This window comes from Myodes glareolus, chromosome 21 (genome assembly GCF_982192425.1).
Source record: "Myodes glareolus chromosome 21, mMyoGla1.1, whole genome shotgun sequence".
In the NCBI taxonomy this organism is placed as follows: Eukaryota; Metazoa; Chordata; class Mammalia; order Rodentia; family Cricetidae; genus Myodes; species Myodes glareolus.
Window position 1 is genome coordinate 12,928,727 of NC_142046.1, and position 21,059 is coordinate 12,949,785.

The following is a 21,059-nucleotide window of genomic DNA, read 5'->3' on the forward strand; positions in this document are numbered from 1 at the left end:
ACTGACTCCACAGCAGTGGCTTCTCTCCCCTGAGCATCATAACCCAGCCAGAGTGCATGCTACATTGCCCCGGTACTGGGTACCTCTCCTCACCCAATAGGCCGAGCAGGCATTTGCACAGGGTGAGAGTTCCCTGTACTGTCCTCATCTATGCCGATATACCCCCCACCACAGTCTCTCAAAGCTGTCCCTTGGGAGCCTGCCATCTGTTTCCTGCCTTAATCCCAAGGCAGATGTTTTCAGGTCCCTCCTGCGCACACTCCAGGAGACACATGGCCCCTAGCCAGGACCTGTGCACGGCCTCCACATTGGGCTCCATCTTCCTCCTGACAGAGCCAAAAGGCCTGAGCAGCAGGAAAGGATGGAGCACGTCTACCTTGGCCCCTGGCCACCAGAGGAATGTCAGGCGGCCCCCAAGGACCCCAAGGCGGCTGTAAGTCTCCAGCCCCAGCCTGCAGCCAAGGCCTGTTGATCCCTAACAGCGGGGACAGACCCGCTCAGGCATGGGGAGGGGAGGCTGGGTACCTGACTCTGCCCCATGCCAGCCATGGAGTCTTGGGCAAGGCATATCTATTTTGAAGAACCCTGGTGTGTTCAGCTGCACAGAGGGAGGGCAGCCAGCGCCCTGTGGGGATCCAAAGTACAAGGTAAGATTGACAAGGCTCCCAACTCACTAGCTTACCAGGCCCAACGCCAAAAGCCTCTTCACAGCCCATCCTCACTTTACGGTGGAAGAAACAAAAGAGTCCAGATGCACAAGGACCCAGGGCTGGAGAGAGGCAGAGGGTGTGTAGGGCTGGGCCCTCCTGGAGAGGCAGAGCATATGCAAATTTCAGCCTGTTGGTGTTCCCTTGTTTCTAGAACCTTCTGTCCTAGTTTCCTTCCTACATTCCAGATCACCTTATCTGTCTCCTACTGATTCCTCTCCAGCCCCCCAGGCATGACCCTTGCACCCCTTCCCTTTCTGTTCACTTTTACTTCCAAATCAGGATTTCTCCGACCTTGGTGACCAATGACATCATGCTCTAGCCCAGTGACAGGTCACCTGAGGGACTTGAGCTCAGATGAGGGGACAGACCTCTGTGAACTTGTCTCTGCCCCTATGACTACAATGACCTCAAACTGTCCATGTCCTGTGCTAGTCCCCTTCAGCCCTACACCACAGTTGCTGGGCTTCTGTGCTCATCGGCGTGTCCTGACCAGAAAACAGAATGTGATGGGTTCCTCCTAGTCTGAGGGGTGAGGTCGACGTCCCTTCTAGGAGCTGGTTCTGACCAGAGACACTCAGCAGGGCATGGTGGCACAGGCCTGTAATCACAGCTAGTAAGTACTTCAGACACAGGTGCTCCTCCATGAGTTCAAGTCTGCCTATTGTCCCAAAAAGCTGAGCCAGAGTGGAAAGACGACTCAGCAAGAGTAGCCGGGGACCCTGGTTTGGTTTCCAGTGGCACACACACATGTAACGCCAAACCGAGGGTCTGACACCCTTTTCTGACCTCCAGCAGAGGCGTACACATGGCGTGCATATACACACACAGGCAAAAACACCGTGTACATAAAGCAAAAGCATTTTTTTTTTTTAAGAAAAAGAAAGCCAAACTAGGAGGTGTAGGGGGCAGGTAAATCACTTGCCACCAAGCCTGATGGTGACTTGAGTTTGATTCTCAGAACCTACATGATAAATACTCCTTCGTTTGTCTCTGATCTTCATATGAATGGCTTGGCATTCTCTCTCTCTCTCTCTCTGTCTCTCTCTCTCTGTCTCTGTCTCTCTCTCTCTCTCACACACACACAGACACACAGACACACACACAAACAGAGTTTTAAAAAACTAAACTTAGTTAGCTGAGCCAGGCAATGGTGGTGCCTGACTTAATCCCAGCACTCGGGAGGCAGAGGCAGGCAGATCTTTGTGAGTTCAAGGCCAGCCTAGTCTATAGAGCTAGTCAGTTCCAGGACAGATAGGGCTGTTGCACAGAGAAACCCTGTCTTGAAAAACGAAGCACCAAACTGGATCCGGGGTGCATCTCAGTTGACAGAGTGCACGTTTGTAATCCCAGCACTGAGGCTGAAGCAGGAGAATAGTTCAGGGTTATCCTCAGCTACACAGTGAGGCCCAGGGTAGCCTGCATTATATGAGGCTTTTTTTAAAATAAACAAACCCAAACCACTTTAATCTGACAGACCCATACTCTCAGCTTCTCTGGGCACTGTTTCCATGCTTCCCCAGTTCAGAACTGGAAAATTCTGTTCCATTTGATACGGCAGACAAAGAGCTTCCCATGTCTGGTGGACACCAGCGCCCTTCCCCATAGGCTGTTCCCCAGCTCTGATTCCAGGATGCCTCTGACTCCCTAGCCCCAGGCAGGGGTCTGGTCAGTCTCCTAAACTGCCTGCCTCTAGGTCTCTCTCGTCACTACTGCCTTTGGCTGTCACTCCCCCATGACCCCAGGGCTGGCAGAACCCAAGCCTCTGCAATCTCTCCCTCTGGGGACGTCGGGGTCATCTCCTCACTGAGTTCTGCTTCCTTCTTCCTTTTCCACAACCCTTTCTCTACTTCATTGCAGGCGGCCGAGAGAGCCTAGCCCGGTTCTACCCTTGCTCCGCTCTGGCGACATCACACTCAAAATTTAAAAGCCAAGGTTCTCACGCAGCACCACAAGCACCCCACCCTTCTTTCAGCTCCCCGCTTGATGTCTCTAGGGACTACAGGGTTTTCTCTCCTCTTTCAATCTCCTTCCAAAAGGCACACAGTCAGCAAGGCTTCCTCTGACTAGCCCTTTTACTACTAATTTTGTGTACGTGTACGTGTGTGTGTGTGTGTGTGTGTGTGTGTGTGTGTGTACCTGGATGTACATATGTGTACCACATGTGAGCAGTGCCAAAGGTGAGACGAGGCAATGGATTCCTTGGAACTGGAGTTACAAATGGTTGTGAGCCACCACATGGGTACTGAGGACTGAACTCAGGCCCTCTACAAGAGCTGCCAGTGCTCTTAAACAGCCGATCCATCTCTCCAGCCCGACTGTCACTTTTAAAATGGCCTCTCCTGATGGCTTAGCTTTTAAGAACACCGGCTGCTTATCCAGAGCACCTACATCCAGCACTTCACGACAGCTCACAACCAACTGTAACTTTAGTTCCGGGGATCCAGTGCCCTCTGTGGGCACCAGGCATGTTCACAGGTAAAACACCTGTACACACAAAATGAAATGTCTCTCTCCAGCGACCCATGGGCTCTCAGGCCACTGATATGTTGTCCTTCTCCCGTCGAGAGCAGAAGTTTCCTGGGGTGAAGCACTATGCTGCTGCCCTCTCTTTTTTTCCCCTTAAGGCCAATTCTGTTTTGTTTGTTTTTTTGAGGCAGGGTTTCTCTGTGTATCTCTAGCTTTCCTGAAACTCACTCTGTAAACCAGGCTGGCTTCAAACTCAGAGATCCACCTGCCTCTGCCTCTTGAGAGCTGGGATTAAAGACATGTGTCACCATGCCCAGCAATTTGTTTTATTTCTAATTATGTGTAGGTGTATATCTGCACAGTGCCCATGCGTGTAATGCCCAAGGAAGGCAGAAGCAGCGGATCTCCTGGAGCCACGGCTAGGGATGGCTGTGAATCACACCGCCTGACTACGGGCACTGGGAACGGTGGCATTCCAGACACACCAGAGGATGGGCCTTGTCACCTGCTTGCCCAGTGCCAGGTCTCCTAAGTGACAGACTGAGACCCCAAGATGTGGGTGTGGAGGCATCTGAGCCTGAAGACAGAGTCTCCCAGAGAGAGAACAACTTCCCCAAGTGCAGCTGGCCCTAGGGTCAGAGTCCCTGCATCAGAAGAACAAAGTCCTTCAAAGCCACTTCTGTTCCCAACAGGAGTCACACCGACCTTCCTGCGGCAACCTGTGCCCCAAAATCTCAAGTATCCCCAGCACTCTAGAGAATGCTGAGTTCCAGGCCAGTATGGGCTACATAGGGAGAACCTGTTTCAGAAAAAAAAATATCATGAGGATTCTTCCTGAATTGTTGTCTTAATTCTCCCGACAATTTAAGCTGTTTAAATATATACTTTTGAAGACGTTTTTCATATGCATATATGAAAAACTCACTAGAACCATTCAGAAGACAGAGGCCTCCCCTGAGCAGGGCTCCAGAACCCCTGGATTATGTGTTCTGAGTTTGTAGAGGGTAAACCGAAGCCAGAAAGGGGGCCTTGGCTGCAGGGGAGGGTAATAAATGCTGCTGTGTGGCCTGGGGGAAGCCCAACAACCTCTCTGAGCCTACTTGCCCAGTGGAAACCTGGTGTTCACAGTCTGCACATGTTCAGAAGGGCGCCTGGCCCCCAGCCCTCTGAACACCCCCATCGTGGAGCCGCCAGGCCTTCCTGTTTACTCGAGGCCCCTCTCTGGGCTGGAAGGCGACAGGCTTGGCCTCCTCTGCTCCCTGCTTCCTTCCTCTCCCACTTCAGTGCCTCCGGCCAGGCGCTCAGGGGGCCCTGAGGCCAAGACACAGGGGTGCATTCCAGGGGAGGCAAATGAGGCCACCACCCCACCAATGCCTTCCATGGAGTATGCCCTCTCTGAGACTCTGTGGATATAGGGGCATTAATCTTACAAGCTGTGGAGAACAATCCCCTAGGTCACAATGAGCAGCTGCCTTTAACGTCTGGAGAGACCAGAAGACAATGACAGCACCGGTGACCTTCTGATGCCTTCTGACACCCACCATATTCTCGTGGTGACTCCAGAGAAGACCCTGGTCCCCACCCTCAGGGTACTGCCTGTCTCTGACCTCGGTTTCTCCTGAGCTGTTTGCAGTGTCACCTGAGGGCCAGCTGCATGGAGGCGACCCCTGTATTAGACCCGCTTTGTTTTTATTTTCTTTACTTATTTTAAGACAAGGTCTCATGAAACCCAGGCTGGTCTCAAACTTGCTAGGTAGCTGAGGATGACCTTAAATTTCTGATCTGCCTGCTAGAATAACAGGTGTGTGCCATGAATGAAACCTGGACCTTTTTCTGTGTGTTAGACAAGTACTCAACCCACTAAGCTACTGTCCAGCCATAGACCTGATTTAAAAATAAGACATTATTTGTGTGTGTGTGTGCGCGCGCTCACGTGCCCTTGGTATCCAGAAAGAGGGCTTACGGTCCCTTGGAACTAGAGTTACAGGCAGCTGTGAGCCCTCATCCCTACTCCCACGTGAGTTCCTGGAACAGAGCTCTGGACCTCTGGAAGAGCAGCAAGGCCTCTTAAATACTGAGCCATCTCTCCAGACCTAGTTTTGGCTTTTCCTTCAGACAGAGTGGTTCCACTGTAGCTCTGGCCGACATTGAGCTCATGACGATCCTCCTTCCCTCAGTCTCACAAGGGCTGGCTTTACAAACCTTCTTACCTGGCTCTAAACCTTCCATAAGCCTCACCTACAAGGACCCCTTGTCCTTAAGGCTCAGCTAACATCCTTTCCAGCTAGCCACAGGCGTTGCAAAGGGGAGCACTGGCTCTAGGAGGAAGCCAGAGGGGGACCCCGAAGGAGGAAGTTCAGCAGGATAGCCGTCCTACCACAGACCAAAGCAGAGGGCAGAGCTGTCCTCGATAGAGAGAGGTCTGTCTCAGCCGGAGCTCAGTGGCAGAACCCCTGCCTTGTGTGATCATGAGGTCCTGCAGGGCCTTCATTGCTGGCACCGGTTCTCAAAAAAAAAACTGATGGTTAAATGCAGTCAACGTGTGGTCCTACATCACACCCTGGCTTCAGCCAACCAGCTCCGAGGAAGATTAGGGAGACATGGGAAGCCACACAAGGACCCAGAATTGGCTGGGTGACTGTGGGGACCCTACTGCTACCACAACAGACTATGTTCAAGAGTGTCCTGGTTCCTCCAAGTCATATTTTAGGACTGGAGTTTCTCTTGGTGGCAGGGTGGCGGCTGCATGTGGTGACACCTGCCTGTCACCTCAGAGCCTGGGAGATGGTGGAAGGAGGTCTGAGCCTGAGAGTTCACGATCAGCCTGACAACAAAGCAAGCTTCATCTTAAAGAGTGACTTTTGGGCACGATGTGGTGGGGCAGACCTTCGGTATCATCATTCCAGAGGCAGAGGCAGGCGGATCTCTATGAGTTCAAGGCCAGGCCATTCTACATAGTGAGTTCCAGGCCAGCCAGGGATATATAACCAGACCTTGTCTCAAAACAAGAAAGAATCCCCACCCTGTATCTGCCTGGGAATGACTTTCATGCCATCACGGCACAATGACACGCGCATACTGTCTAATGAATTATGAGCACTCCAGAGACCACACAGAGTATACTAGAAGGTATATGTAGGATCTTGTTCTCGTTTATTTTTTTTCTTTCTTACTTTAGCAGGGAGCAGAGTCTGAGAGAAGCTCTCACTCTGCTGCCTAGGCTGCTTGGAGACCCTTCGGTACATGTGCTGGTTTGAATTTTCAATGATGCTCTTGTTTCTGCAACCTGAATACTGGGATTACAGGTGTGAGCTGTAATCCACAACCAGTCTCTCCTCTCCCTCTCTCTCTCTCTCTCTCTCTCTCTCTCTCTCTCTCTCTCTCTCTCTCTTAAATGTTTAGCAGTTCTTGCACTATAATCCAAGCTGGCCTCCAACAACATGTGGCAATCCTGTCTTGTGATATAGGCATAAACTACCAGGCCAACAATTAGTATCCCACTCTTACCCCATCCCATGCCCCATGTCTAGCCTCTGCAGTATTTTACAAAGGCCATGGGTATGCTGGACTCTGGGTGTATGTTCAAGGGTCCTAGAACCAGGTCCCTTCAGATGCTAATGGACAAAGTGACCCAGTGGTGCGGAGTTTTCGATTTGATCAGCCAGGTTTTCATAAACTGAGCCCATATGAATTAACTGAGCTATAATTCACAAATAAAGACAGCAGGGGTTCTCAGGCCTCTTTCTCCAGCCTTCTCCTCCCCCGTGAACTGTCTGTTCACTCCTATGCTTACCTTAAGACAACCATGTTCAGAAGGTCTGTGGGGGGGGGAGAGTCTGTGTAAGAACATATGTCTGCACAATTGCATGTGCACGTGTGTGTGCATGTGTGTGTGCGCATGTGCATGTGTGTGCATGCACATGTGTGCACGTGCACATCTACATGGCGGCGGGGGGCGGGGAGAGTTGCTACAGAGTGATGTGGGGTTTCAGACCCTTCCGCTTTCCTAAAGTCAACATGGGGGGACAGAGGACAGGTCGTAGACAGCTCGCCCCCAAACCTTGGCCGAGCAAAAGTGTGTTCCTGGTGATGCTGCCCTCTCCCTGCTAACACTGATTTGTTTCAAGCTCTCCTTTGAGTACACTCACCTTTATAACTGAAATATGCTTATTTATTTTAAAGGACAGCTGAAATAGATGGTGAAATGGAAAGGAGGCCCCCTGGCAGTAGCAGAAGGGATGAGTACCGTCACCCCCAGGGGCAGGTGCCCCCCTGGCGCCGCTGGGGCAGCTGTCTGGGCATAGAGAGGGGAAGTCACTAGTGAAGAGGGTCGAGGTCAAGGACCGGTGAGCACCAACAGAGCCTTCCTATGTGACGAGAGGTGCCAGCTCCTCCGGGGATCTCTGGGTGTCCTTTCCAGGTTCCAGGCCTGGCCCTTGACCTCATGTCCATGTCTGTGACAACTCACATGCCTCAATCAGTATGTCCTTGTCCTAACACTGAGGCTAGGCCTGGGACACAATGTAATAAGTTTTAGAACTGGAAAAGGCTCACAGGGTGGTGAGGCCTGGCAGGGCCACACCAGGGCCACACTGGAGGAACCTTTGAGTCCCCCTCAGGAGGCTACCTTGACCTCAACGTCCCACCTAGCCGTATGTCCACTGCACAGCGCCTGCCACCTGGTAGCATGTGGCCCCAGCTGGTGTGCCCGTGCCCTTTGCCCACTGCAGCCCAGGCCCCAGTTAGAAATAGCGTGCTGGCCTAGTATACAAGGTCACAGGATTGATCCCTGGCACCCCATAAACCAGAAGCGGCAGTGGTAGACACCCGTGGGCACAGCACTCAGAAGTGGAGGCAGGAGGATCAGGCTGTCTTCAGGTACATAGCAGGTGTGAGGCCAGCTTGAGACATGTGAAATGCTGTCTTAAAAAAAGAAGAAAAAAGAAAACTCACTCGAGAGAGATGATGGCTTAGAGTCAAAGCCATACGGTAAGGCTGTGAGAAAGGGATTGAACTTCAGAGCCCAGGAGCAGTCTGTCAACCCAGAGGCCCCTAGGCCTGACACGGCTTGGCGGAGGAAGGGCTAGGATCCCAGCAGAGACAAGACGGCTGGGCTGAGGCACAGGCAAGAATGGGCAGGCAGTGCCGGACCCTCGGCTGTAGCAGCATGAATCACCTCAATAGGAAGCAAAGAAAAGGGAGCGAGCCCAAACGTCCTTGGCAATTCCTTTAGTGTTCGGATGTCCATGGAACAGGATAAAGTGGCTTCCTGTGTCTGTGCACAGCCCGGCAGGGTGGAGACGCTGGGCTCGGGCCAGGATGCCTGGGGTCAGGGGGCAAGGGTGGGGCGGGCTGGGAGCTGGCCAGGGTCTCCAGTTACTTCAGGGAGTCCAGGTAGTTGCAGACCTGGGAGAACACAGTGTCCACGGTGCCTTCAGCATTGACCTGTGGGGATACGGATGATGAGGGCAGAGAGGCCATGGCAGGATCCACACACAACCCCACTCCAATAGCGACTCACTGAACTAGGGGGAGAAGGAGAAAGCGAAGCAGAGGGAGAGGGCTGGCCTAAGGGCCTCTCCTAAGAGCCCTACCTTGCGCACAATGCCGCGCTTCTCGTAGAAGGAAATGACAGGCTCCGTGGCCTGGTAGTAGGTCTCCAGCCGCTTCTTGATGGTCTCCTCATTGTCGTCCACGCGGCCACTGGTCTCCCCTCGCTTCAGGAGGCGTTGGGTCATGGTATCGGCACCTGCGTCCACATAGAGTAGCAGTGTGGGCTGTCCAATCTGTGTAGGGAGGACATTGTATCACTACAGTAGCTGTGTGGGCTGTCCAATCTGCGTAGGGAGGATATTGTATCAATCACTGGGACCCGTTCCTGCTTCCAGCTCAGAAGCCCCACACGAGATCCACCCAGACAAGTCAATTCTTTCCCCAAGGCAGCCAGAGGGCCTTCCTAAAAACAACTACCCGTCACTCCTCTGTTCAAACCTCTTCCACAGCTTCCTAGAACCCCCCAAGAGAAAGCCCAACGTCCTCGCCACAGGTAAAGCACCTGTGTCAGGCCCTGCTCTTCCCTCCCACTAACCTATCAGTCTCCATCCTGTGCCAAGCCAGCACAGGTCCCTCTGCTGTGGGACCTGTCTCTTTGCCACATCTGAGACTGACTGAACCTGAGCTAGACTCTCACCCCCTACCCCCGGCAGTCTTCTCAGATGTGGCCCTGACTGTTCCTGGTTCCTTGGTCTCCCCTCCCCTTGACAGATTAGGAATTTTCCTAGTGACCCCCACTTCCCTCAGCCAAGACAGGAGCAGATGACTGGATAAGGCCTGACTGACAGAAGCCAGAGCAGGGACAGGGTACAGCCTGTTAGGAAATCTGAAGGATGTCACTGTCACTGTATCAGCCACTCATTACGACGACGGCTTGGAGGCGTGTGAAGGAATAAGGCCTGGCAGCCCTAGATCCCAGTTCAGCCACCAGGGCCTCTCCAGTGTCTCTTAGCCAGGCTGGGCCTTGTTCTGAAGCTGGCAATGGTTACCCTTCCCTTTCTAGGGTACCCCATCCCTCATAGCGGGGAGCCAGCCTCTCCACTACCAGCTCTCCAAGCCTGGCACCGGCTTTGTGAGGAGGACTCCCCGCTTTGGGCCTGGGTTAGGACTTCTTTACGGCCTCAGAACCTCTGTCCTACAGAGCCCAGTGTCTCCAGAGGTTCTAAGCAGCTGTCACCCAGACTGCCACACACAGTTCCTCTCCTGTCCCACCAAGTGCCCTTCTGAGTCTGGGTTCTGTCTCCTGGGTGGTTGGGGGTTTAGGGTAACAAGCATCATCTACCTTAAGGGAGGAGTGATCACGTGATCTGCTGACCTCGGAGAGTTTACCAGGTTCTTCTCTTACAGAAGACCGTGGTGACAAAGGTCAGGTCAAGGCTGCCGCCCCTGTCCATCAGTCATCCGGTACCCAGACACTCTGAGTCCCCAGGACCAAACACAGCAGACTTTGGGTGGAGGTGGTGGGGCTATGGTAACAATTAAATCTCTGAGCAGTTCATCCCTGCCTGGAGCCTCAGTTTCCCAATCTAGAAATGGGCATCTAGCTTAAGGAGTGGGGTTTGGTCACTGCCCACCCCAAAGCAGCATTTTAGCCAGCAGGACAAGCCACATCTAGACCCACCCCTCCTTTAGTACAGTTCTGGCACCCCCTAGTGTCAAGATATGAGAACTTCAGTTACTTGCGTACCCAGAACTCACCACCAAGCCCTGGGAGAAATCTGTAGTCCCTTGCAATAATAGCACTGATAGGCTATTATCATAATAGGACTGATAGGCACTTTTATCTGCTGGATGTGGCCCTGAGGGTTTCAGGTGACGTCACACATGACTGGGGAAATGGGGAAAGACAAGGCATGCCTCAGGGTTGCTACAGGCTCCACGGCCTCAAGGAAAGCTAGACTAACTCCCATTTCACATATTGGCAAGCTAAGGCTCACAACAAGGCAAGCATTTTCTTGAGGTCTTTAAGACTCTTAGAGGTTGCAACATACAGTCCCCTGTTCTGGCTGAGCCTTACAGAGGTGGGCAGGAGTGAGACTGGACGTATTCTGCCTCAAGCTCACCAGGATGCCCAGTTAGCCCTCCACCCCACCTTTGTCCCCATACACACACACACACACAGCACCTACAACCCCACAGTCCCGTGTGGCCGTGTGTGGTGTAAATGTATGCATACATGCATGCATGCCAGCATATGAGTTAATATACATGCACTCCTATAGCGCTTGCTACATCCAGAGCACATGTGTGCACGTATGTGTACATATGTGCACTGTATGTGTATACATCCTATGTTGCCTACTGCTTGTGTAGAAATGGGTCATGTGCACAAATGTCTGTCTGTGTACATGTGTGTTTGGGGGAGGCGTCTCACTCTGTAGACCTTGTTTCCCCAAGGGACAAAGGCTTGCAGAAACTTAGAACTGTCATTCTCTGCCTCCTGAGTGTTAGGATTAAAGGCGTGCGCCACCACCGCCCAGCAGAAGTGTCATTCTTGATGCCAGCTCCCCCCAGCCAGGTTCCCTGTGGCTGGGAAAGAATATGGGTCCTGTCCCTGGCATTCAAGGTTCCAGCCAGAGTTGAGGATCCTTCTTTCATATCACCCTGACCCCATCTTCTGGTCAACCCAGCCAGTACTGCTCCTGACCCTTGGGCTGCGTGTTTCTGGGGTGACAAGTCCCACAAGGATGAAGTCTCTCAAATCCTCAAGCCTTTCCTTGCAGCAGTTACGACGGGTCTCATGTGACCTTCCCCACCCTCCCCTGCAGCCTTGATCTCCATTACCCTCCTTCTTTTCAGCTGCAGCCCGGGCCCTGGCCAACAACCCAACAGGGGCCTCTTACCCGCCGTTCAAATTCTTCTCCCTGCTTCACCTCCCTCGGGTAGCCATCAATCAGGAAGCCGTTGGAAGACTCCACTTTGGCCATCATGGCGTCGCGGAGCATGTCCAGCACCGTCTCCTGTTGTGCAGCACAGGGGACCCTGAGCTTTCTGCCCCCACCCCTCTGGGCCTTGGCTCATGTTGGTCCACCCAAGCTGCCCTCTTTCCTGGAGCATGCATGAGTCCCAGAAAGTCCCTCTCTCCAGGGTTGGGCTTAAGTGAACCCCTTCCTTTTAAAAAAAATATTTATTCATTTATTTGTTTATCATGTATACAATATTCTGTCTGTGTGTCTGCCTGCAGGCCAGAAGAGGGCATCAGATCTTATTTCAGATGGTTGTGAGCCATCATGTGGTTGCTGGGAATTGAACTCAGGATCTTTGGAAGAGCAGGCAGTGCTCTTAACCGCTGAGCCATCTCTCCAGCCCGTGAACCCCTTTCTAGTCAGGAGAATGACTGAACCTGAGTACTAAATCAGCTCTTAGAGGCTTCCTGTCCCCACTCCAGCCAAGTCCAGGGTCTTGGGGAGGGGACAGATGGGGACACATTTGACTTACGATTCTAAGCATGACACAGAAAGGAGGGATAAAATGAGTAAGGAAGGGGACCAATGGGTCAGCAAGATGGCTGGGTGGGTAAGGGTGTTTGCCACCAAGCCCGATGGCCTGAGTTTGCCCCCCAGCACCCACATGGTGGGGAGAGAGAATCAGTTCCTTCAAGTTGTCCTCTGACTGCCCCATGGGTGCCGTGGAACCCAATAAACAAATAAAATAACAGAAGGGGACGACTCCAGTATAAAGTTAGGAGGTCTGAGTGCCAACAGAGAAGGTCATTCCAGCCATAAGGGAGTTAGGACAAACAGCCAAGGTACTAGGGATGCAGATGGGAGGCAGGGTCTTAGTCATTTCTGGAAGCCACTTTCAGCCGAGGGCAATGGGGAACCAACCACACAGGCTTCCAAGCTAGAGAGGGACCTGGCCACCCTTGGCAGCATATCACAGGCTTTGCTGGCTGACCCCAGGGGCTCAGGCTCAGAACCGCCACCATCCTCCACCCCAGTCCCCAGCGGGGTCTTTACCAGTGGCACCAGCTGCCCCTTTTCCATGATGGATGATAGCATCTTGCCCCTCTCCGATCCTGAGCTGACTTCTGCCCGCAGCAGGTCCCCAGTGGAGAGATGGGTGTAGCCATATTTCTCCACAATCTTCTCACACTGGGTCCCCTTTCCTGAGCCAGGCCCACCTGCAAGCATCCACGTATTCAGTAACCCCAAAAAGGAACTCCCAGGAAGGACACTGATAGGGTCCCTCAATGAAAGAAGACCAGAAAAGCCCTGCAGGCCTTTAAACCCAGCACTCGGGAGGCAGAGGTGGACGGATCTCTGTGAATTTAAGGGCAATCTGGTCTACAGAGGAAGTTCCAGGACAGCCAGAAAGACCCTGTCTCAAAACAAACAAACAAACAAAAACAGGAAGAACCCCAGTCCCAGACTTCCACAGCGCCTGCTCAGATCCTTCCTGCTTGCCCACCATGTGCCCGTCCACAACTCACCCACCACAAAGATGATCTTGGCTTTCTTCAGTTTCTCTGTGGAGAGAACAGGAGACAGGACTCAGTCATTGGCTAGACAAACAAACAGAGGTACCTCTTGAACCCAGGCTTGCACAGAGTGAGCAGGAATGGGCACAGGGTGTTCTGAACCCACCCAGACAAAGCCCAGAGGCTAAAAACTCAGCTAAAACTCAGAGGAGGTTAAGGGACTGGGATGGTAACCCTGTGGCGCCTTCTGGGGGTGCCCAACTCCAAGTATTGGTCACCTCTGGCTTTCCTGTCTCCCTCTTCTTGGGGTTCACTAGATAAACAGCAGCCCATGATCCTATTCGAGCCGCCGCCTCCCCTCTGCTCCCTGGCTTGGCCCTCCCCCTTGCTGGCCTTCCCAGCAGTAGTAACTTGGGCTGACAACCACAACATATTTTTGCCATAGAGATGGTTGCTAGGGAGGAGGCTTGTAGGCAAATGGGACTCTTACTCAGACAGGGAGGTAAGCAGACTTCCCAGACTGCTTCCTTAGAAGCTACAGTCCTGGTGGCCTGAGGTTCAAGTAGGTGACAGAGTGGTATGAGTGAGGCCCTGGGTCCCCTACCTGATGCTGTGCAAAAGGACCTCAAAACTCCCCGCAGAGAGGGAAACTGAGGTCTACAGAGGGAGGGGCTTAACCAAGGGACATCTGAACTCAAACTGGAACCCAGGGCTTTCTCCCGGGTCTCCTCCCCTTAGGGAGACGGAACTGGGCAGGGACCTCACCAAGAAGCAGCCTCTTTGTTCTGTCCCTGACCCAGGAGGAGGTGGGATTCTGTCCCTGACCCAGGAAGCTCAGGCTGCTAGGGGGCCAGAGCCTTGAACTATCAGGGAAATGCCTAAGGCTGGGAGAGGTAGCTAAGGGACAGACTGGTGGCCACTAGCTTTAGACAGTAGAGCACTCAGGTCTGGCCAGCTCTCTAAAGGAACACCCAAGCAGAGGCCCAGGACCGGGGAATGTGCTGCCAGAAACCAGAGCCCACCCTGGCACTTTGCCCGTATCCCAGAGCATAGGAGCAAGGAAGACTCAAGAATTTAGGGTCTACCTGATTGGCAACAGGGACACTGAGTCCCAGCAAGGGCCAGACATGCGCCTGCCCGCGCCACCCCCCTACTTGGCAGTTGATACAACTGGAATTCCTATACAGCGTAACCCCATGCCCAGCATTCTCCTTCCCCAGAAAAGGGCAGGCTTGGCTATAAATATTAGCATAGGTGAGTTCTGGAGCCCTCAAGAGGCCTTTCATATTAGGCTTAGAGGCCAGACATATCGTGACAGGCCAGAAGACGCCTGGGGCCTCCGCAAGCCCTTCCAGACAACCCGTGAGAACTCACACCCCTTGACACAGGGACACTCTGAAGCCAGGAGAGGGCTTCGTACCTTCCATCCTGCTGAGTTCAGGGAGCTAGGTCAGCGGCTCTGCAAGACAAGGCACAGGCAGGGGTGAGGGGTTCTCCTCCCACCCCTGACTCAGCTTCCACCAAGCCCCACCCACAGCAGCGGCAGGTAAGTGCCAGGCTCCAACATGCAATTTCCAAACAGAGGCTGAAAGGGAAGACGGCGCCCAGGGGGCAGAACGACCTTGGAAAAGTCACCTTCCTGCTGGCTTCTGCTGCCTGTCACCCCTCCAGTGTGTGCCTTGGTCTGTTTGGAGGCACCTGGGTGGAGGTCACAGAGGGGCGTGAACTACACTGTGGAGTCTCCCGAAAGAGTCTCTAGTGCATGGGGCCAGGTGCCTTGACAACACTCCCCAGGCACGGAAAGGTTGGCAGGAGCATCCTGCTTTCTTGCCTGGGGACAGGACAGGTGGGAAGAAGAATGCTCTGAGACACAGAGACCTTGGGGCACAATCCTTTACAGTTTGTTGGGTTTTGTTCTGTTTAAGACAGGGGTCATTCTGTGTAGCGCAGACTGGCATCAAACTAACAGCAACCCTCTTGCCTCCGCCTCCCCAGCCACTGGGACTGCAGGAGTATTTGCCACACCTGGTTCTTCCTGGTTCCTTTTTTTGTTCTTAATTTTACAAGGATGAGTGTTTGCCTGCGCGTCTGTAAGTGAACCATGTGCACACAGTACATGAAGACACCACAACTGGGTGACACATCCCTTGGAACTAGAGTTACAGGTGGTTGTGAGCTATCGTGAGTGTTAGAACCAGAACCTGGGTCCTTTGGAAGAGCAGCAAGTGCTCTCAGCTGCTGAGCCAGCTCTCCGGCCCTTTTCCAGTTTTCAAACTGAAGCAGGCCCAAGTCCACCTCACGTGAGGCTCACCCCATGGGGAACTTGCTTCGCCATCCCCAGATTGCCCATCCTTTCTTCACAAATCCCAACCCCTCCAGGCTCTTTCAAACTACTTCCTCAGCTGCGAGGTGGTGGTGCACACCTTTAATCCCAGCATTCGGGAGGCAGAGGCAGGAGGATCTCTGTGAGTTCGAGGCCAGCCTGGTCTTCAAGAACTAGTTCCAAGACAGGCTCCAAAGCTATATAGAGAAAAACCCTGTCTCGAAAAACCAAAACAAACAACAACAAAACAAAAAACTATTTTCTCATTCCCTACCTGTGGTCTATGTCCCTAGATCATGGCCTGCCTCTATGGAGCCTCACACACACACACACACACACACACACACACACACACAATGGGCAGATGTATTTTCCTTGGCAAATAACAATTATTTATTACAACCCTCCTGCTCACAGCCTTCCATGTATTGTCCTCTTGCCTCCCTCAATCAAACCTGAACCTCACCTCTCAACCTAGCTGGCAGGGGCTGGGCAATCTGGCCCCTGCTTTCTCATCTACTGCAGTGCTGCCCCCCCTGCACCTGCCCACCTGCCCACAGGTCTTTGCCCCCTGCCCCGCACCTACCCACCTGCCCACAGTCCTTTGTCTCCCGACAGTACTTGCCCACCTGCCCACAGCAGGCCTTTGCAGTGTTACATCCAATTCTTGGGGGATGTCTTTCTCCAAAGCTACTGGAGACCTCAGCTAGTCTCAGCAACTTCAAGGTGCCTTCCAAGACTCCAACCGCACAATTCCACAGGTGTCCCCTCTGAACTGCTGGTGGCAGGGTACCCAGCAGAGGGTACCAGACTGTTCTCTTGCACCATGGGCCTTGTTCCTGGCCCTGATTGGGCCTGACAGGAGAAGAGCCCTGGACTGGGACCCTCATTCCATCTTACCTGTCATCTGGGGAAGGGACTGAGGCTGGGGAGGAAGGCAGACTAGCTCCAGTCTCTGTCTGGGTTCAAGCTCAGGCCTGGAGCCCCACACCAGACAAGGGCCTTGAACAACTTTGCACAGGTACGCGAGCAGACAGCTTCTAGGCCTGCAGACTGTGCAGAAGGGGGCGTGGAGCTGCCAAGCCCCTCAGCAGTTGCCCAGGGGAGGAGAAGTGTCCCAGGCTCTGGACAGCCACCAGGATGTCCTAGGAGGCCACTCTACTCCACCTGCCCCACCCCTCCTGGTAACCTAAGCTCCTCTGCCCCACAGACACCTGCCACTTCCTTGATCTAAAATAACTTAGGTCGTGAGGAGGCCTCCAGGAGGCAAGGGGTCCCAGGCAGAGTAAGGTTACAGACTAAGCAATCAGGCCTTATAAGGCTCCCTGGGCCAGGGCCCCAGTGACAATATGAGCGGAGTCGTCTTCTAGGTAGTTCAGGGAGCAGAGGCCCCATAGGACAACCATCTCCAATCACAAGGCCTCGATAGACTCTCTCACAGAGGCTGGCGAGCAGATAGGGTTCAAATCACAGCTCCATCACTCAACTGCGTGACCTTGGGCAGCCACTGTCCCCTCTCTTGCCAGTCTGCCTGTTACTCAAGTGTCGTGGGTAAGCAGCTGCCCAGAGCTATAAGTCAGGCTCCAAGGCTCTTTCACAGCCCCTGATCCAGCAGGAGGTGCTGGCAGGGCTCCACCGTCCAGAGGCCCCAGGTCCTCCCAACCCTCAAAGTGACATTACAGCTCTAGGAGTGCCGAGGCTGCCATTACCCAGGTCCTCTGGGGCAGGGACATAGGCTGTCTGTTCCCCTTCCCCTAGGGCCTCAGCAGGGATAAGCCAAGGGCACAGACCTGAAGCCCCAGAAATGCCAGGTAGGACAAAGGGGTCTGTGAGGCTGGGAGGAGTTACACACACACACACACACACACACACACAGCCACAGGGCACATGCACCCAGAGCTGAAAGAACGCACATGCAAAAGCACAGTTCATAACCAAGGATACAAACAACAAACACACAAGACACACAGAACCCAAGGGCAGCCTGACACCAGCACCCCCACCTTCCCACAGGTGATGTCTCCCCACTCCCTCGGTGGAATCCACACGGGCAGACAATGGAGCAGTCACACACTGACCTGGGGGAGGGTGGAGTGGGCGCTGGGGCCAGTGCGTGCCCTGCCAGTCCTCTCAGCCGCCTGCAAAGGCGGCTATTTATAAGGCTGTCAGTGCGCACGCATGGCATGCCGGGAGCCAGCACTCTGGCGAGATGGCAGGGAGAGGGGAGGGAAGAGGGAGGGAGGGGAAGGAGGAGGGAAGAGGAGGAAGCGGGGACTCTGATGGAGAGCCTCTCAAGAGTGAGCGTCTCCAACAGGCACCCCAGGGACTGAACCTGCACACAGAAGTCTGCCACTCCCCGGGGCCCACATCACTCCCCACGGACAAGGGTTCTAGAGCTGGAGAAACTGATGCTCAGATGGATGGGTTGTGTGTAAGATCTCACGGCGCTGGTGGCAAAGAGGCAAGTAAGAAGGGAGGGGGACCAGGGTATGGACCTTGGGGTTCAAGGACCACAGTCCTCATGCTCTGAGACCCCCCACCCTGAGACAATTTTGTTGGAAGAGACTCTGAGCTCCTCTGGGGCCCCGAAGATCTGGTGGTTAGGTAGATGATAAGCCAGCCCTGACCCCATGAAGCTGCCAGCAGTGCCCCATAGTTGAGTACTGAAGACACAGACTTTCAGAATGCTGTGTATCCAGACTGGGGGGGTGTAAACCATGAGAGCCCTCATTGTGAGCACCTGGGTGGAGCACTAAGCCAGCAGCAGACCAGCTGTGCCCAGGGAACCCAGAGTAGGACCCAGAAGCTACCAGAGGCTCCTGGGTGGGAAGTCATGTGCTTCTGGAACACTCCGACAATGGGCATTGGGTGACAGGTACTCAAACAGCAAGGCACAGATGAGAGCTCAGGACTATCAAGGCTCAGAACTCATGTATTTGATGGTCATGGATACCAAGATGCCTGATCTAGTCCCAACTCTGCCACCTGTGACATCATCAAGCAACCTCACTTTTGCAGTTGCGGGGGGGGGGGGGCTCAGTGAGTCAGATGTACTGTGTTGGTCTGAAAGCCCTTTTAAAAGACCTAGGCGGGTGTGTGCCGTGACACAACTTTTGGGGAAAGCAGATCGATGATGTCATCCAAACTTCTACCAGCTCCTACTTTTAGAAACCCATTCAAGCAAATGCTTGTGGGAACAGAGTTCATACAGGAAGGTTCTTCATGTCTGCTGTGACTGACTGGGGGCCATGGCACAGCAGGATGCGTGGGAGGCAGGGACCCTGCCTTTAGGTCTAAGTGAAAAAGAAACACTGACTTGCTAAGGTAGCAGCCCCTTAGTGCGAGACATGAAACTCACCTGCCCAGGTCTGATCTCACCTGAATAAAAATGATTGTAAGCCGGGCGGTGGGGGCGCACGCCTTTAATCCCAGCACTCAGGAGGGAGAGGCAGGTGGATCTCTGTGAGTTCGAGGCCAGCCTGGTCTACAAAAGCTAGTTCCAGGGGCTGGAGAGATGGCTCAGAGGTTAAGAGCATTGCCTGCTCTTCCAAAGATCCTGAGTTCAATTCCCAGCAACCACATGGTGGCTCACAACCATCTGTAATGGGGTCTGGTGCCCTCTTTGGCCTGCAGGCATACACACAGACAGAATATTGTATACATAATAAATAAATAAATATTTAAAAAAAAAAAAAAAACTAGTTCCAGGACAGGCTCCAAAGCCATAGAGAAACCCTGTCTCGAAAAAACAAACAAACAAAAAGTCCAGTTTGGTCTACAGGTCAGTAGTCTATAGTCAGTCAGGGCTACACAGAGAAACCCTGTGTCCAAAAAACCAAACAAGGGGCTGGAGAGATGGCTCAGAGGTTAAGAACACTGGCTGCTCTTCCAGAGGTCCTGAGTTCGATTCCCAGCAACCACATGGTGACTCATAACCATCTATAATGAGATCTGGTGCCCTCTTCTGGCCTGAGGCATACGTGCAGGCAGAATACTGTATGTAATAAATAAATCTTAAAAAAAAAAAAAACCCAAACAACAAAAAAGTGAAAGCAGTTTAGAACACTAAAAGATATTCTGAGGGCTGGGAGGATGGTTCAGCAATTGAGAGTGCATATTGCTATCCCAGGGACCCAAGTTCAGGTCCAATCGCCCTCTGGATGGTCGGGAAGGCTCACAACAGCCTTTAACCCCAGCTCTTCCCTGTGGCTTCCTTGGCCACCTGCCTTCATATGCACATGCCCACACATTGGCATATAATTAAGAGTAAAATTAAACATGTGACTACAGAAGAGTGTGAGGGCTTGGAAAGGGGCCCCACAGGGGTGAGAATGGGAGAGGTAGATGGCCCTGGGCTGCCACCCTGAGGCTCCCAGCCGGACCAGCTGGGATTAGTACTGAGAGAAGGGACAGGAGTGGGCATGTCCCAGGTGGACTGGTGGAACACCACCACCACCAGACGCAGGGAACATCTGGAGAAGAAGCTGAGAACGGGAGGGAAAGGCTCCGCAGCTGCTTTAGGTAAGACGCAATAGAGGCAGAGAGGCTAGGGCCTCTGGCAGAGGGAGAGGAGACACAGAACCCCCCCCCCTCCCACCCAGGAGTGCAGACAAAGACACAGGGCCTGGATTTCAGAGTCACGGAGAGGTGGGCTTCAGAAACCAAAAGGTTTTCAATGGGTTCCACCTGAGGTGAGAATCTCGGGGGATGGGACAGGACGAGGCCCTGGGAATTCTAGCCCTCAGCTCAACTGACGTCCCAGTAAGAGGTCCATATTCAGCATCTAACCTCTTCTTCATGTGGGTGAGCGCAGGCACCAGTACTATGGGAGAAACTCTACCGGGACACCCTTGACAGGATCCAGCTTCCCAGAGGCCTCCACATGAAGCGGAAGTGTGCTGTCTCCAGCCTCACTCAAGGCTCAAGACACCCCTATTATGACACCATAAGAAGCCTCTGCTTCTCTGGTCCCTTGTCACTGCCTGCATCACAGTGGTGGCTTAGCTCCTGGCCCTGCCACCTTCTAACCCCCTGCCTAGCCTGCTGCTGCCCCACTGAGAGCTACAGACATGTACCAAGGCTTTACCACCCTCAGGCAGGTAGTCCCGGCTGCTGGCCAGCTGGCCCCGAGTCCCCCGCCTTACCACTCCTTACTGTTGCTGTCACGGACTTACTGGTCCCAGCTGACACTGTAATATGGTTTGTGGCATCTGATGATGAATGAACCACACAGGACAAGGAACAAATGCTAGGTGTCTCTCCTGCCTCCCTGCCCTGGTGGCCCACCGTCTTGCCTGGCCTGGAGCCCAGGACAGCTCTTTTTCCTAGCCCCTCTGTAGTCTGTCCTTGTCTTGCACAGTCACCCTTTGTGAGGCCTGCTCCCAGGGGACTCTTATCTGCTGTAACAGGCTGTAATTTCCTCTCTGGAGTCAGGGACCCTTCACCTCCTGCCTGTCTGGAGTAAACAGCCCTTACACTCAGAGGCTGGCAGCCATGTTTACCATCTGCCAAGCTCATTCTACCCAGAAGGACATTTTCCTGCCTCCAGGCCCCTCTCCCTCCTCTTCAGCTCTTCTCTGAGGCTTCA

General features: G+C 53.4%; 1 protein-coding gene and 1 long non-coding RNA gene across 6 annotated transcripts; one reads left to right on the forward strand and one right to left on the reverse strand.

Annotated features, from left to right (window-relative positions):
- Positions 1 to 322: 322 nt before the first annotated feature.
- On the forward strand, positions 323 to 4,004 carry LOC146890481 (uncharacterized). The gene is made up of 2 exons (XR_014998902.2): positions 323 to 647; positions 3,523 to 4,004. It is a non-coding gene; the product is annotated as an uncharacterized LOC146890481 (long non-coding RNA).
- Positions 4,005 to 8,390: 4,386 nt separating this feature from the next.
- On the reverse strand, positions 8,391 to 20,387 carry Ak1 (adenylate kinase 1). 5 transcript variants are annotated; one of them, XM_048432118.3, is made up of 7 exons: positions 20,261 to 20,387; positions 14,570 to 14,608; positions 13,162 to 13,197; positions 12,689 to 12,852; positions 11,573 to 11,689; positions 8,771 to 8,962; positions 8,391 to 8,621 (listed from the first exon to the last, which is right to left on the reverse strand). In XM_048432118.3, exons 2-7 carry the CDS (start codon positions 14,574 to 14,576, stop codon positions 8,553 to 8,555), a joined length of 585 nt encoding a protein of 194 aa, XP_048288075.1. In that variant the 5' UTR covers positions 14,577 to 14,608; positions 20,261 to 20,387; the 3' UTR covers positions 8,391 to 8,552. The 5 variants fall into 5 exon arrangements, with proteins under 5 accessions (XP_048288075.1, XP_048288074.1, XP_048288079.1 ...); XM_048432117.3 differs by lacking the exon at positions 20,261 to 20,387 and adding an exon at positions 17,551 to 17,674; XM_048432122.2 differs by lacking the exon at positions 20,261 to 20,387 and adding an exon at positions 17,476 to 17,498.
- Between the last annotated feature and the right edge of the window lie 672 nt (positions 20,388 to 21,059).

Excerpts from the sequence above, each read along its gene's own strand:
- Ak1 (XM_048432116.3), bottom strand. The coding sequence starts at position 13,482 with ATGGGCTGCTGTTTATCTAGTGAACCCCAAGAAGAGGGAGACAGGAAA. Across the intron at positions 8,963-11,572 it reads GAGAAGAATTTGAACGGCGG|ATTGGACAGCCCACACTGCT; the intron begins GTAAGAGGCCCC and ends CTCCCTACACAG. Across the intron at positions 8,622-8,770 it reads AGCGCGGCATTGTGCGCAAG|GTCAATGCTGAAGGCACCGT; the intron begins GTAGGGCTCTTA and ends GTATCCCCACAG.